The following is a 17,061-nucleotide window of genomic DNA, read 5'->3' on the forward strand; positions in this document are numbered from 1 at the left end:
ACTTGGTGGAACTAAAGTTCCCAATTGAAGTAATTAATTTGTATTACAGTACAGCATGAAAATTAAATTTATGGTCTTGCTATATAACGCTACTAAATTAAGTTGAGATGGAAATTTAAGTTTGGCTTTTATAAATGATAGCAACATTAAGGTGCACTTGACCAGTGCTTTGAACCTCGTGATTCATTCACTATATAGTTCCATACATGTGGTGAACACCACATATACAATTGTATGGATGTGTGGCAGTTGTAGTGGCTTCCGCAACTTACAACTGGAGTGTTGGCTGTGTTGAGTTCATGAAGACTGAAGCACTTCAGTGGAGCAACAAATACTCTTGTAGGCAGCGAGAATCTTAGATATGACTAAGGTAATAAAATCTAGTCTAGCCGCATTATTCACTTGCAAAATTGATAACAGAATTTACAGTTGGTGTCTAAAACTTAATTTTCATGCTACATAAATGGTATTTGCCATTACGTATGTACATTGTTCAATATTGGCTGCCTCGCAATATGTCTAACTTTTTGTTTGTGATGCCAATTTGTCAAACTTCCACTGTCTTTACAGTACATAATACTGTAGACATCTCTATTAACAACTAACATCATGCAACCTGTGGACAGCATGATACATTTGCAGTAAAAATTCATAGCCATCTTTGATGGAAATTCGTCAATAATTCTAAAGTTCACTTGGGGAATTTTTCTTGACTTGGGAAAGTCTCAAGATCAAAACTATTTTGTACAGCATATTAATTTTGTATACAACTGTGTTTTGAATTATTATCGTAAATGTGTCATGTTCATGCGTGGCAAACTCACCATAGACAGTGATAGTACGATTACTAGTTCCAGCATCATTAGTGACAGTACAAGTGTAATCCCCTCCATCAACTGTAGCTAGATCACTAATAGTAAGGGTGCTGGTGTTAGTAGTTGTGGTGGCTGAGAATGTATTAGTCCTGCTCCAACTGTATTCTAAGTCTGGTCCACCCTCTGATGAACAGTTCAACTCTAACTGATCTCCATTATCATATGTGTTATCACCCATGATGACCACATTGTATGGAGCAACTGAAGGATGAAACACATACAGCAGTAAGATAGTCTACCAAAAGACATGTGTTGGGACTAACTCATAACTACAAAGCTGACCATTATGCTTGTCTGAGTGCATCGATCAGTTAGTCAGTTAGTTAGCCTTGATGTTCTGCTACACTTTTATAAAACATGTGCCCATGCAGTTAAAACTATCTCCTGCTATAAATATTTTAAAACTGGGTGTTACTCCTTTCTTATGGTTTTGTGCTTACTTCATGTATTTCATGTATTTCATGTATTTCATATTAATTCTATAGTTCATTAATTAACAATTGCTAAGAACTTGTGCTGTAAAACCTTAATAAAATTTTTTTATAAAAGCGTAACTCAAACAAACCACAAACAATGCTCAGACTTCTTTAGTTTATCTATCTATGGCATCTCTGGACAAGCCTTGGTTCTGCTTTTCAGCATATAAGAGGGACATCCATCCTTTCACTCGAAGGGATATTGAATCACTGGTAGCCTACAAGGCCCACACTGTCATTTTTCAGTCGCTACAACACCTCTACAGCTAACTGGGAAAGCTGTTCACACTGTATCCCGACATATTGTGAACTGGGATGAAGTATATATACTATATACACCTTACAGCAAAGCTTACGTACCCGTAAATTTAGTACAGGGTCTCATACTCGCATAAAGCTTCATTGCCACACAAGTGTGGGTGTGGACAGACAAAAGAAACACGCACGCAAACTTTTCTGAAAACAATTTCAGAAAACCAGGCAAATGCTTGGTTTAAAAATTAGTTTGATTACAGAAACTCACTGGAAGTATTTTGGGTCATTAACCTTTGTGTATCCTTACTAGTAAGTACTATTGTACTTAACGATACAACATTAAAACACAAACTATCATACACTTGTTTCTAATGTCAGTACAAAACAGCTTGAATGGGTTCAATGTGAACTAATTCAGTGAATATATAAGTGGTGGCTTGAAGAAAACCTGCTGAATGGCTTTGATATCTCAACTTACCATAAACAGTGATGGTATCCATACTAGTTCCAGCATCATTAGTGACAGTACAAGTGTAATCCCCTCCATCAACTGTAGCTAGATCACTAATAGTAAGGGTGCTGGTGTTAGTAGTTGTGGTGGCTAAGAATGCATTAGTCCTGCTCCAACTGTATTCTAAGTCTGGTCCACCCTCTGATGAACAATTTAACTCTAACTGATCTCCATTATCATATGTGTTATCACCCATGATGACCACATTGTATGGAGCAACTGAAGGATAAGACACACAATAGTAACTTAGTGTATATGTAGTAAACTGTAAATCTATTATTTCTAATGAATGTCAGGAGGAGTATTGAAGATGATCGAATGCTTAAATGTAGTGTGCTATGTAAAAGAAACAAAGTATCATCCTACATGTACATGACAGTATGAATTAGAGCTGTTCAGTAATCGAGAAACGTATATATTATTTTATAAAAATTATTGCAAGGATTACCGTGGAACACACATGGATACTGCTACCTAGACAATATTGTACTCCAGTAAACTATTTGTATATATACAAAAGATTATTGTACAGTGTATCTGTGAAAACATCTTATACCACTTGATGGTAGAGCTACGACCACACATGTGTATTACAAAGTGAATTAACAGTCTAACTTCTAGACATCTGGTGGAGTATACTATGGGCCAAATACATGTTTTGTTACTGTATTCTGTAACATATTGATTCTAAATACATAACTATATGAGCGGTGTAGCTTTTTAATAGACAGTACGGTATTCACTTAAAATATATTTTCAGATGGTGTTTATGGACAACATTATGAGCACTAATTTTAAACATGTTTACTGCTATAATATCACTGAATTGCCTTGTAGTAACTCTAAGCAGGATGGGGATGGCTGAAAGAACAGCAGCTTACACTTTAGTATTGTGTAGATGTAACTCAGTTGCTTAGTGTACAACTATTTTTTTAAGAAGTATTTATACAATACTATAGACTGCAAGTTTCTCTTCCAATCATTTTAATCCAGTACACTAAGCTCTATGAAGCAAGCAATAGACAGTAAGCTATCCAGCAGACAGTGAACAAATTAGTACACCTGCTCCATGATGTTTTCTTGTTCTTTTGTCACTTGCTAAACTGTTTGTAAATATGGTTTGGCTGGTATGGAAGATATTATTTGTTTTTTAATTAAAATACCATCATGCTCAGCACTAATACATATCACTATAAGAAACTCAATTGAGTGTTATTCCTTACACGGCATTGCTTTTTATTTTAGGTGTTGATACGTACCTACGTACTAACATCTAAACTACTAATTTTGTATGTAGACAAGCAGATGTAGATATGACTGATGTAAAATTTTCAACTTACTATAAACAGTAACAGTGGTACTGCTGGACCCAGCATCATTATTGACAGTACAAGTGTACTCCCCTCCATCAACTGTAGCTAGATCACTAATAGTAAGGGTGCTGGTGTTAGTAGTTGTGGTGGCTGAGAATGTATTAGTCCTGTTCCAACTGTATTCTAAATCTGGTCTACCCTCTGATGAACAGTTCAACTCTAACTGATCTCCATTATCATATGTGTTATCACCCATGATGACCACATTGTATGGAGCAACTATACAGGTACATACAGCAGTAAACATAATGGTAGTTTGTACACTGCATGTACCCATACTAGGTTGCAGCCAGAGGAGGTATGATACACGTTAAGAGCTATCGAAAAAATTTATCATATTTGGATTTCTAAACTGATGTTTAATCTAGGTTTATGGGATTATGGACACCTTGAATAAAATTACCAGCGATATTCTCTTCTATTGTTGCCGTTTTCTCTTTGATAGTAAGCTTTTCATCACATAATGACATCTCCAATCACTTTGTATACTAATATCAAGTTCAGTGGAGTTCACCACATCATTAAGAAAAGCTTTCAATCGGTACCTAGTTTTCAATGAACCTTCCAGAATTTTTTTTTAATTGTTCTATACAAATCCTATGAGCTCACATGAGTGTATCATACCTCATCTGGGTTGCAGCACATATCACTACACAATATTTTACATTCACCGAATAATTGGTAAATTGGTGTTCATTAGAATCTTGGGCACCAATCCATAACAAAAGTTTACTGGACAGTTATATAATGTACGTAGCATTTTACTCAAAGTTGTTAGCCAAAGTTGAGCTTTCTATCAAGTAAAACTTAGCTTGTCAAAGTCCTTTAGTAGCCTTAGTCTAGTAGTGTGTCTGGTGGTAAAATTGTAGCAAAGCTTTCCACAATGCAGGAATTGAACCACAAGTACATCATAGCTATGAGTCACTCACTTTAACCACTACACTACAAAGCACATCTCATAGATATATAATAAAGGCATGAAATGACATAGGTGTTAATACACGCAGTTAACATAAATGATTTTGCCAAGTTTCATTCTACTAACATCCTTGAATTTAATGCAATGTAGATATAAAAGACAGCCATTAGATAATTAAGCAACTTTAGTCCCAGACGATGATCGTTTGGAATAACAATAGTCTTGATACATGCAGCAGTTGGTAACACCATTGTCTGACATCACTGGAATGCAGACAGACAGTCAAATGGACAGTTGTAAGTTTTAATGGAGCCATTTTGTAATCCTTGCCACACTACGAGTACAGAAACATTGGTACAAGGTGTTATAGAAATACGGACTACACCACAATGAAATAACCACTCAATAGCCCTCTGAGTCTTTAGTAAACTTTATATAATTAGTTAAATCACTAACCTGGATAGTCTCGCATAAACCAGACGACTTTTTTCTTTTACGTGTGGGTGGGGAAAAAAGTGGTCTGGTACACTTGTGATAGAATTTCTGTGTAGTGTTCCACCAGCTCTAGGGTGGGTGTTGATTGGTGAAGCCATTCACTACTGAGCAACATGCTATATAGTATAGTCAGTGTCAAAAGTGTAACAAGAGAATGACTTTGCCAATCAACACCCACCAAGGAGCTGGTACAACAGTACACAGAAATTCTATTGCAACTGTACCAGACTGCTTTTTCCCCACCCACCCACACACAAAAGAAAAATCGGTCTGGTCTATATACACAAGACTATAACCTGGACTTTCTGTGATATCTCTAGCACTCGTCTATTCATTAATAAATGAGGCTATTATGTTATGAACATAGTTGAATATTTAGGCATGTCTATAAAATGAATCCTGTGATTGGCTTAGGCTATTGGTTTCCTGTCACAGGATATTTATCAGCTTGTAATAATATGTGAAGGGACTGGTAAGCATTGTAATGGACGATTAGACAGACAGACAACTCTTTAGATAGATAGATATATTAAAACAGCTCATGAGATTACATGCAGATCTTAGTCACATTTATACAGTAGTAGACAAATGTCTTGCTAGTTCCCACATATTAAGCTTCAACTCACCATTCACAGTGATGGTGTTCATACTAGTTCCAGCATCATTAGTGACAAAACAAGTGTACTCCCCTCCATCAACTGTAGCTAGATCACTAATAATAAGAGTGTTTAAATTAGTAACTGTGTCATTTGAGAATGTATTAGTCCTGCTCCAACTGTATTCTAAGTCTGGTCCACCCTCAGATAAACAGTTCAACTCTAACTGATCTCCATTATCATATGTGTTATTACCCATGATGACCACATTGTATGGAGCAACTAGATGAAGAAAGTGGTAAAAATTACCACACATGTACATGAATGTTATTCTGAGTACTGATGATTAAGCAAGAAATAATCATGGATTTTATTTTTTATCAACCCATAGGGTGCGGACACAAAACACATCTAGGTACTGCTCAAATGTAACGTCATCACGCAAAAGAGCAAGGATTAAAGGGCGTGGCACCCATTTCGCTCATGAGTATCCATCCCAAATGAAACAGGATGAATACTTGCGAGCAAAATGGGTGCCACGCCATTTAATTAGCTCATTTTTAACCACTCGCACTCTCACGAGACGACATTACGTTTCGTACATACACCATCTTCCAGAACCAATTTCTGGAAATAAAGCAGCTGCCTGCAACAAACTGTGGGTATTTACCTAGAATGCATCAGACTTACCATACACAGTAACAGTGGTACTGCTAGTTCCAGCATCATTTGTAACAGTACAAGTGTAATCCCCTCCATCAACTGTAACTAGATTACTAACATTAAGGGTGCTTGTGTTAGTAACTGTGTCACTTGAAAAATCATTAACCCTACTCCAACTGTATACTAAGTCTGGTCCACCCTCTGATGAACAGTTCAACTCTAACTGATCTCCATTATCATATGTGTTATCACTAATGATGACCACATTGTATGGAGCAACTATACATGATAAATAACACACTTACAGCAGTTTATTTTCCATTGTATACTCTAAACTAGTCCACACATTCATGAACAACAAGCATGCATACAGAAAGAATCCCAAGTGTTCACACAAGCTTAAATTTTACAGAACACATTTAATGCAATGGATAAAATAACATGTGAATTCAGCTATGTATGTCCTGCCCGTTTTGAATGAGGAATAGCAAGGCTGCAATCAATCCACTCATTTCAATAATTACACACAGTTCTCGTGATACAGAAGAAAGCATAGCTCACTATCCTCAATCAACACCTATGCAATAATGGAGGACACAAGGAGGACAAAGGTAAGTCCATGGTACACACATTGTACCTAGGCTGGCAAAAAGGCATCAGTTAGCCAGTCAGTTTGAGGTCACAATTTGTATGCATGCCTAACCAATACTGCACTGTCATGAAGGGATAGTGCTTGGGTGATAAGGTACCATATCACAGGAACTTTTGACAAAGAAAATATTGACAAATTGATGAATCAGTTCATTTTAATTTATCAAATACCCATAAAAGTACATATTTAAATGCATGATTTCTTGACTTTTGTAAATTAATTCGTCAATGTCGATGAAATGTGGATTCTTCAATCTTTCTTTTTGTCAAAATTTCCTGTAGTACAGTAGTATGAAAACTTCACATGTAGTGAAAGAAAAGGGTCACATGAAAAGGTACACATAACAGAAAAATGTTTCACCAAGAAGTTCTGAATCAGAAAAAGATTACATGTATGAAAAAAAAAGCACACACAGAGGGTAAAAAAAGGTTACCTAAGCCTGATAAGACAAATAGATGGCAAAAGACAGTGGTTAGAAACTTCTTTTAGTAAAGCCAAAGAATGAGTGCTTTGTTTGGCACAAAAAGCACTTTGATACTTGAAGTACTGTAGACAGCAATACAACTAATTAATCCAAAGCAAAGTAGACAGACAGTCAGTCACACAGCTTTATAGATAAGTCAAGGTCTGATACCATCAGTGTGACACATTGCAAACAGGTGTTTACTTACATGAAGATATTATACAAGGAAACTTGTTGCACAATTTCAAACAACACTCACCATACACAGCAACAGTGGTACTGTTAGATCCAGCATCATTAGTGACAGTACAAGTGTACTCCCCTCCATCAACTGTAGCTAGATCACTAATAGTAAGGGTGCTGGTGTTAGTAGTTGTGGTGGCTGAGAATGTATTAGTCCTGCTCTAACTGTATTCTAAATCTGGTCCACCATCTGATAAGCAGTTCAACATTAACTGAGTTCCATTATCATATGTGTTATCACCCATGATGACCACATTGTATGGAACAACTGTACAGGGCAAATAACACACAACAGTAGTGACTTATAAACCAATCATACACATTGTATGCATTCATGCTAATCAGTTGCATACGTGTATGAGGAGGAAGGTAAGTCCATGATGCATGCATTGTAGTTAGGCTGGCAAAAAAAATATTATCGGTTAGTCAGTCAGTTAGCAGAAATTTCAGAAACTTTAATATAGGTCAAGGGGGTCTGAAGGTGACAGGTTTTACTGTATATATTTGTACAAAGTTTTTTTTTTAATTATTAAAATGTGCTAAGCACAAGTGCTGAAGGTCTGTAGGACATCTGGTCCTATAACCTGTTTAAAGATGTTATATCAAGTATGTATGAAAAGGTACGAAAAGGAGAAAAAAAATACAGGCAGTACTGTACATTAGAAGTTTGGGCTTTTCTGGCCAAATAATATAATACCTTCATGACGCTTTGGCAGTATTGGTTTGAAGTCCAAAAGTGCTTTCAGTACGACCTGAAATGCTTCCAATAGACATTTAAAAAAAATTATTTTAATCTACTGACTGACTGCTTGACTGACGTAACTTGATAACTTGATAACGGCTCAAGCTACAAGGTTGATTATTTCACTGTTAGATGTCGCTTCAACTTGACAGGTGTCTTTCAACATACTGCAGTACAATACAATGTATGACTCATTGACTTAGCTTTGTTCTCCTTTGTGTCCCATTCATTTTTATTGACACCACAAAGTGTAATTTACAGTAGTGCCACACGATGGTTTCCCTATGTTTGTAATGGAAATTGTTCGAGTTTCGGTTGTGACTGGATTGATTTCAGCGGTTCTTTCCATAGTTTTCTTCATTTGTAATGCTGTGTAATGGGCTTACAGCCAAAAACAAAGTATAATGGCCACTTTGCTATTTCAGTAATTGATAGTTGGGGCATGTACTCGATTAAGACAAAACAATAAATCTGATGCCATTCTTTCTTCTAATGTGGTATGTGTGGGTTCATTAGTCACAAAATGCTAACAAATAAGTAGAATAAAAATTAAGTTTGATAAGAGATCAAAGAAATAAAAAGTAATGAAACAAGAGAGGTTGTCTAGATATACTAGTGGACATTTAATCTCTAATTCAGTCAAATGTCCACTAGTAATATCTTCAGCTTCCCTAGTCTCACTACTTTTTATTTCTTCGATCGCTAATCAAACCCAATTGTTCCTTGTACTTGTACAATATACGTTATTTAATTTAGAAGTGCAAAACCTCACCATAGACAGTAATAGTACGGTTACTAGTTCCAGCATTATTATTAACAGTACAGGTGTAATCCCCTCCATCAACTGTAGCTAGATCACTAATAGTAAGGGTGCTGGTGTTAGTAGTTGTGGTAGCTGAGAATGTATTAGTCCTGCTCCAACTGTATACTAAGTCTGGTCCACCCTCTGATGAACAGCTCAACATTAACTGAGTTCCATTATCATATGTGTTATCACCCATGATGGCCACACTGTATGGAGCAACTGTACAGAGAAAAGAATACACAACAGTAAGTTTGGTCCTACAAATGTATACATATACACTGTACATGACATAGTCCTTGGGTACATGTCTATTTCTATATACATAGTTAAGGGAAGAAGTTGGTGATGTAAAAAAAGGTAGGCACACATTGAGAGGGAAAGTACGTACCGTACAACAGGAAATTTGACAAAAGAAAAAGTTGATAAATTTGACGAATCAGCTAAGAGTTTAATTTGTGAAACATCCATAAGCATCCCTAAAAGTACATATCTATATTCTTGTCCACATTCAATTCATCAATGCTGATAAAGTGTGTATTCATCAATTTTTCCTTTCATCAAAATTTCATGTTGGTATAATCTCAACATGAAGTGAAAGAAAAGGGTCACATGAAAAGGTACATGTATCAGAAAATGTTCACAATTAGAGGAAAAGGTCACATGAAAACACACATAAAGTGTAAAAATGGTTACCCGAGTCAGATAAGATAATAGATGGCAAATGACAGTGGTTAGAAACAGTCAGACAGACAGACAGACAGACATAATGATATATAGTTAAAGCCTGAAACCATCAGTGAAACATCTGTAAACAGGTGTTTACTTACATGAGGATATTATACAAGGAGACTTGTTGTATAATTTCAAACAACACTCACCATACACAGTAACAGTGGTACTGTTAGATCCAGCATCATTAGTGACAGTACAAGTGTAATCCCCTCCATCAACTGTAGCTAGATCACTAATAGTAAGGGTGCTGGTGTTAGTAACTGTGTCATTTGAGAATGTATTAGTCCTGCTCCAACTGTATAATAAGTCTGGTCCACCCTCTGATAAGCAGTTCAACATTAACTGAGTCCCATTATCATATGTGTTATCACCCATGATGACCACATTGTATGGAGCAACTGTACAGGATAAATACACACAGTAGTAATAAGGTAGTTAAGTAACCAACAGGGACTGATAACCACTCTACGTAATCGTGTAGGAGAACACAACAACTTTGTTCTTTGTACTTTATAAGGATAGATTCGACACTACTTAATTGTCCACAAACATAGGATAGAATACGTCATTGATTTTATATAAAGGTATAGCAAGCTGTAAGCATGTACCTAGCTTGAAAATGTCACGACGCATTGCATCATCTTAAAATGTGAATAGCAGGTAAGATTAAAGATTACTGGTAAATCACTGTGTAACTGAAGCTAGGTGTGTATATCAAAAACCTTAAGTCATCTTAATGTGAACATTTAAAAATAAGGACATTTGTATTATCTCTACACTTACAATAAGGAGTGGTTGACTTAATGTGACTAGTACATAAGAAGCTTTTGATTGGTTCCAAGATAGTACGCCAGAGTCTGAAGATAGGAGTTGCTATAATCAGACATGGGGCCAAGTACATGAGTGCTTATACTTAAGTACACTTAAGTACAAATTTGAAAGTACTTGTATTTTACTTAAATACTTTCTTAATTTCCCCAATGTACTTGTACGTATACCATAGATAATATATACCTCCGTCCGGAGGTATATATTATCTATGCTTATACTCAAGTACTTCACTATGTACTTGAGTACTTTAAGTACTTGTAAGTACTGCAAACATTGTACGTAGTTTGTACACAGTGGGTGTACAATGAGAATAACAAAATTGTATGAAGGTGCAATTTACAACTACTTGCGATTCTTCTACTGCTTCCCCAACCATACTATGTATCATGTTGCCACGAGCAAACAAAAACAATGCTGCTGTTCAAGGCAGTGCATTTTAAGAGTTTCAGAGAGAGAATGGTTGACAAAAACCTGAAAGTATCAACCCTCTAGGCACACTTACATACTACAATACACTGAATACAGTGTATATTTTACTACAGCAAAATGTACTTGTACTTTACGTAAGTACTTTTAAATGTACTTGGCCCCATGTCTGGCTATAATCTCTGACCCTTAAACAGTTACTACACAAAATCTTAAATACCAACATTACATGTAAGTGAACATTCATCTCAAGCATTAGAGCACAAATGTCTTTCAGTTTAGACTATATTTGGGTAACGAATCTCATATACTCCAGCAGTGGCACTTAATTGTGTCATGTAACCATGCATGGTTGCTATGGTGATATTAGAAAGAGCGAATTGCTTTTGTTTATGCTGCTGGAGAAAGAAATCTATGAAATTTATAAACTACTCAGGCTCAGGTCCTTAGTAGTGCTCATGTGCTACAGCCTCAAGCCTTCAGGTTGATACACACCATAGGCATCACACTGTGCCGTATAACTATTATTAACTCACCATACACAGTAACAGTAGTACTAGTAGTTCCAGCATCATTAGTGACATTACAAGTGTAATCCCCTCCATCAACTGTAGCTAGATCACTAACAGTAAGGGTGTTGGTGTTAGTAATTGTGCCATTTGAAAAATCATTAACCCTACTCCAACTGTATACTAACGATGGTCCACCCTCTGATGAACAGACTAACTCTAACTGATCTCCATTATCATATGTGTTATCACCCATGATGACCACATTGTATGGAGCAACTGTATATAAAGAACATACAGGTTTAACAGTACAGTTAGTAATACCTTAATTGTGTAGCTTTAGATTCATGCACATACAAATATTATGTATGTGACTGGTTTTGCCACAATTGGACATGTTAGCTCAAACAATGATTCTGAGTTTACACCAAACTTGAATAGGTTCAGTAATAGTCTCTAAACTTTCCTTACTCCACACTATCTATATTTTTTTTTTTTGCTTTCCAACAAAGCTTAGTATTATTGACCTAAGTATGGCACAAAACTCTTGTGGTATTGGAAAGCTAGTGCATGTAGTGTTAACAAGCACCAGCAGCTTCATCAGGGAGGCTGGGTTTTGGCCTCATACCTTCTATCGTATTACTCAGCCAATACATGTACCGTACACTAAAACAATTTCATCCATTGACAGTATACGAATGATAATCACAAACAATTTCAATTACTGTACAAAGTACTCACTCACCATACACAATAACAGAGGTACTTGTAGATCCAGCATTATTGGTGACAGTACAAGTGTAACTTCCACCATCGACTGTAGCTAAATCACTGATATTAAGAAGGGTGGAATTAGTAGTTGTGGTGGCTGAGAATGTATAAGTCCTGCTCCAACTGTAAACCAAGTCTGGTCCACCCTCTGATGAACACGTCAATTCTAACTGAGTTCCATTACTACGTAAGGTGTTGCCCATGATGGTCGCTTGATATGGAGCAACTGTAAATTAATATAGGCATGAATGAAGTACATGTACAATACCACACTGCAGGAAAAACAAATTTCATTAGCAAAAAAAATATATTTCAGCATCATTCTTAAAATAATTGACAAATGCAGCACATACAGGAAAACACTCTTTATGTAGTGTAGAAGATTAGAGCAAGAATCAAGTCAAAATGTGTATTATGCTAAGGATAAACCCATAAGCACTGACATGCTAATAGCTGTGATGTCTCAACTTCCTAAGATATATAGCATGTGCACAAATTCATATTCCTGAGATGATCATTCCAGCAATATGAATCATTGCAAGGTTCTAGTGATGTCAACTTGGAAATGAGAGTTTATATTGTAAGTTAGTAAATAAGGGAAGCATAAAAGCACCACCAATTGTGCTTATGATTTAGAATCTACACATAAATCTGCACAAAGAGCATATATACTGTCCATATATAGATCAAACTACAGTGTACGTATTTCAAACAGTTTCTGTGCTTGTACATGTATGTGTAGTACGTGTATGAGCTTGTAGGCCCATATGGTAACATGCCACTCTAGCTCTGGTGGTGTGGCTAATGGTCTTTACCAAGTGGTGGAGACCACACAGGGTAGAATTGGCGTTGCAAGTCAACATCACCATGCTCCATACATGGACTAATAAGAGAACAGGTCCCAGCTATTGTCAGTGACACATCCACTCTCATTGAGAGAGAGAGTCATCAAATCGCTTGTAATTAGGTTACCCAACATCCAATGGCTAGGTGGGTGGGTGTCTCCCATGGGGTTGAGAATCCAGGACCGGCAGTCTACAAGAATTAAAGAAGTCTGTATGTACGTGCATGTGTTGTGTGTACCACTTCTTGGTGGTGTGGCATCCCTGTCCTTAACTGTGTGGCGGAGACCAGGCAAAGTCATACAGGTTACATTGTATATGGCAAAAACAGGGCGTACATTATATGCATACAGGTCATGATTTAGTGCAGGAAGAATAGCCTTCATTTTAGAGGACCAGTTTCATCCAATATTGTCCTTTACCTGTCCACCCTTCTGAGGACACACCCACATAGCTAAGACCAGCAGAAGTGTGTGTATGTAAGGAAAGATGTATACTTGTAATAAACATGTGGACAATACACAGTCTTACCAAACAGAGTGTACATATCAGAAGTATCGGTCATTCCATCAATAGTAGCTACACAGTAATAAGTACCAGTATCACTGGTTGATGAGAATGAGATGGTATAAGTTACACTGTTACTACCAGTGGCTACTGTTGACAATGAACCATTGTTAAACTGCCACATCGTTATGATCCGAGGACCACCACTAGCAGTACAAGTCATTGACTGATTGTTAGTGAAATTCAGTAATAGTGAAGAGCCAGTTAATGGTGGAGTAAACATGATATCAGTGATGTTTGGTTGTAGAACTGCAGCAAGGAAAACATATACCACAATGGAACCTGATACTCCATTATGTGGTCAAAATGACTACAAGAATGTGACCTGAATGATATGAGGTCACTCAGTGATGTAGACTATTAGGAATTATACCTAATGTAGAATATTGATGTGGTTACTAAAAATAGCTATTATGGAGGGAACTAAACCACCAGAAAGGTTCAAATAAGGTCATTCATTTGTTAAGTAGATACATCCATTTCATACACACGGATATGATAGTGCAGTGTATTGTGAAATCAATGTGAAAAAGTGCAAAGTAACAGGCCTTACTTGTACACACAGAACTAACAGAAATTCATCCTACCTGTTAGTGTGACATTATCACTCTCCACTGTGACTGAGTCACCAGCAGCTCTACACATCACTACAGAGTTGGAATCAGTGTAGTTAATATTAGTCAGAGTGTAGCTGTTGCTGATGGTTTGTCCAGAGGCTGTTCCCATCTCAGAGGAGACCATGGCACCATTAATGTACCATGTGAAGGTTAGGTCTGTGGTAGACTGGACACTACACATCCAATTGACATCTTCACCAGGAAATGCTGACATGTTCATTAATCCATCAACATTGTCTAATAGTTTGACAAAAATACATAATATGTTTTCCTTGTAACAATGAATTTTATAAACCAGTACATTGTCAAGCATATAACTTATTAATCTTTAGCAATATTCAGTGTTATTTTAATGTGCAATTTTATTCACACTCATGTACATAGACCTACAGACTACTGGTTAAGAAACTGTACCCAACTCACCAACAACACCATTGACAGTTGCTGTACTATTCAGTGACATTGTTACTACAGTACTTGTGATCTGACATACATAATCTCCTGTATTGTTCAGCTGTACACTGGACAATGATAATGTGCTACTAGTAACAGTAGTGTTCATATCTGATGTTATTCCATCAGTCATAATCATGTCATTGTACAACCATGAAATAGTTGGTACAGGGAAGCCATCAGCAGAACAAGACAACATCACTTGGGTGCCAACTATTACTTCTGTGTCTTGTGGCATAACAACAAATTGTGGAGCAACTATAGGCCAACAGATAACAAAACATCACATCTCAGACACAGTAAACTATACTCACCATTAATGGTAACACTTGCTGTACTATTCCCAGCATCATTACTCACTCTACACTCATACAGTCCTCCATCAGTAGCCTCAACACTAGTGATGTTTACTACACTACCATTATCAAACAACATGTTATCCTTGAACCAGCGATACATGTTAGCAGGACCTCCAACAGCAGTACAATCAAGTACTAAGGAATCTCCATTATTCACAGTTGTAGGGTTTGTAACAGCCACCGCACTGGAATCAGCAATCATCACATTATGAGGAGCAACTACACAAAGACAGTTAATACACTGGCTGAAGGTTAACTTATCAGCTCATGTTTATGTGAGAGAAATCTCACCTACTACTAGATACAACTAGATACAAACAGTAATGTAAACAATTAATACACTGGATAAAGAGTGACCTTATTAGTATATGTGCCTAATTCAGTAGTGTTATGTAAAAGAAATCTTACCTACTACCAAGACAGTTGATTCCATCTGCTCTGAATCAATAGTGGCAAGGCATGTGTAGTTTCCTAAATCGTTATTGCTAGCTGACGTGATAATACGAGTGACCATGCTATCCCCCATCATTCCATTTTCAATATCCATTCCATCTCTCTGCCATGCCAATTCCAACCTTGGCCCACCCATGGCTGAACAGGCTAAATTTACTGAGTCACCAAATTGTAGTAATACTGGAGATGTTGTTATGGATACTATCACTGGAGTTAACACTGTAATGTAGATCATTATAATACAGTTGAGAATTTCATATTGCAGTAATAATTGGCTGTTCTGTAGACACTTTTGGGCTTGCTTATACCTTATACCCCACCAATACTACCAACAGTACCAAGATGCCATGAAGGTATTGTTAGTCTGGTTCGGGGGTGATGATTGGCCAGAAAAGCCATGATCCCTGGGACATTACTATGCTATCCTGTTGTCATAGTAACCTGTATTCTATCAGGAAATATTCTATTTATTAGTTTAAGGTTACAGTATAGTGACTGGCAATCATTCAAAATCATCTATAACCAATCTAGCAGTGTGAAAACTTTAAAGTGAACGTGAAGCCCTTCAAATTTATTGTTTTGTGTAGCTACAGTAGTGTAGGTGGAACAAGCACCCACATCTAAAAATTTCGTTCTGACACATTTTTGGCACCAAATTTGCTTTAAGAATCCCAGAAAAGTTGGGATAACACCTCATGTAATTGGTTCACGTGCACACATTTTAGTGAGTAGAGATGACAACGAAGCCCATTAATGTCGTCAATGAAGGCACAATGCTTATGGAACATGAGGGAATATATCGGTGCTTCTACTATGAGCCTTATCAGTAGTATCCAAAGAGAACTGTACCATACCTTGCACTGTAAAGTTATTATTACTATTACTGTCACTAACTATCGCAAAGTGTTGCTGTGAGACACCAAGAGTTTCACATGTACTTGTACAGCCTCTTAGAACAACTTTGGTGCCGGAAATGTGCTAGACCGAGGCATGGGCATTTATACTGAAAGTGATAAGCTCCTGTGCCTAAAAATATATGGTCTGTGCCATGCAAAACTATGATTAGCCAGCCAGTACATCGCTCACGCTCTACTGTATATTAATTTTATTAGGTCCTGTGGAAGCATTTTCAGCATTTTTCAATCTTCCCATTAACAGAGATCCAATCCTTCAAAGAGCTTGTTTCATTTGAAGAAACTATAAAAAGTGCAATAAAAAGTCTTCACAAATAGTATCTTAAAAATCACTTCCACTGGACATAGATATTTTAGATTACTATTGAAACTATAAGGATTCAGTGATCTGTTAATTTTAGTGATCTGGTTACTAAAAATAGCTATTATGGAGGGAACTAAACCACCAGAAAGGTTCAAATAAGGTACATTCATTTGTTAAGTAGATACATCCATTTCATACACATGGATATGATAGTG

The 17,061-nt window shown here is 36.7% G+C and overlaps 3 protein-coding genes across 3 annotated transcripts; all 3 read right to left on the bottom strand.

Annotated features, from left to right (window-relative positions):
- Positions 1-146: 146 nt before the first annotated feature.
- On the bottom strand, positions 147-3,960 carry LOC136256596 (peroxidasin homolog). The gene is made up of 5 exons (XM_066049570.1): positions 3,894-3,960; positions 3,458-3,709; positions 2,085-2,336; positions 825-1,076; positions 147-190 (listed from the first exon to the last, which is right to left on the bottom strand). The coding sequence occupies exons 1-5, from the start codon at positions 3,958-3,960 to the stop codon at positions 147-149; spliced, it is 867 nt and encodes a 288-aa protein (XP_065905642.1).
- A 561-nt stretch (positions 3,961-4,521) lies between these two features.
- On the bottom strand, positions 4,522-6,528 carry LOC136256597 (neurotrimin-like). The gene is made up of 4 exons (XM_066049571.1): positions 6,510-6,528; positions 6,191-6,442; positions 5,531-5,782; positions 4,522-4,743 (listed from the first exon to the last, which is right to left on the bottom strand). The coding sequence occupies exons 1-4, from the start codon at positions 6,526-6,528 to the stop codon at positions 4,670-4,672; spliced, it is 597 nt and encodes a 198-aa protein (XP_065905643.1). The 3' UTR covers positions 4,522-4,669.
- A 1,087-nt stretch (positions 6,529-7,615) lies between these two features.
- Positions 7,616-15,845, bottom strand: LOC136255352 (hemicentin-1-like). The gene is made up of 10 exons (XM_066048096.1): positions 15,584-15,845; positions 15,131-15,394; positions 14,787-15,074; positions 14,334-14,600; positions 13,711-13,995; positions 12,312-12,563; positions 11,594-11,845; positions 9,947-10,198; positions 9,036-9,287; positions 7,616-7,789 (listed from the first exon to the last, which is right to left on the bottom strand). The coding sequence occupies exons 1-10, from the start codon at positions 15,762-15,764 to the stop codon at positions 7,683-7,685; spliced, it is 2,400 nt and encodes a 799-aa protein (XP_065904168.1). The 5' UTR covers positions 15,765-15,845; the 3' UTR covers positions 7,616-7,682.
- Positions 15,846-17,061: the final 1,216 nt, after the last annotated feature.

The sequence above is a fragment of the Dysidea avara genome, chromosome 5, assembly GCF_963678975.1.
Source record: "Dysidea avara chromosome 5, odDysAvar1.4, whole genome shotgun sequence".
In the NCBI taxonomy this organism is placed as follows: Eukaryota; Metazoa; Porifera; class Demospongiae; order Dictyoceratida; family Dysideidae; genus Dysidea; species Dysidea avara.

Coding starts and splice junctions, on each gene's coding strand:
- LOC136256597 (XM_066049571.1), bottom strand. Junction 5,783..6,190: donor TACCACTGTTACTGTGTATG/GTAAGTCTGATG, acceptor TTCTTCATCTAG/TTGCTCCATACAATGTGGTC. Junction 4,744..5,530: donor GAACACCATCACTGTGAATG/GTGAGTTGAAGC, acceptor CTGTACTCGTAG/TGTGGCAAGGATTACAAAAT.
- LOC136256596 (XM_066049570.1), bottom strand. CDS start 3,960: ATGTCATTATGTGATGAAAAGCTTACTATCAAAGAGAAAACGGCAACA. Junction 2,337..3,457: donor TACCACTGTTACTGTTTATA/GTAAGTTGAAAA, acceptor CTTATCCTTCAG/TTGCTCCATACAATGTGGTC. Junction 1,077..2,084: donor GGATACCATCACTGTTTATG/GTAAGTTGAGAT, acceptor TTCATCCTTCAG/TTGCTCCATACAATGTGGTC.
- LOC136255352 (XM_066048096.1), bottom strand. CDS start 15,764: ATGGGTGGGCCAAGGTTGGAATTGGCATGGCAGAGAGATGGAATGGAT. Junction 15,075..15,130: donor AGCAAGTGTTACCATTAATG/GTGAGTATAGTT, acceptor GTTGGCCTATAG/TTGCTCCACAATTTGTTGTT. Junction 14,601..14,786: donor AACTGTCAATGGTGTTGTTG/GTGAGTTGGGTA, acceptor TCAAACTATTAG/ACAATGTTGATGGATTAATG.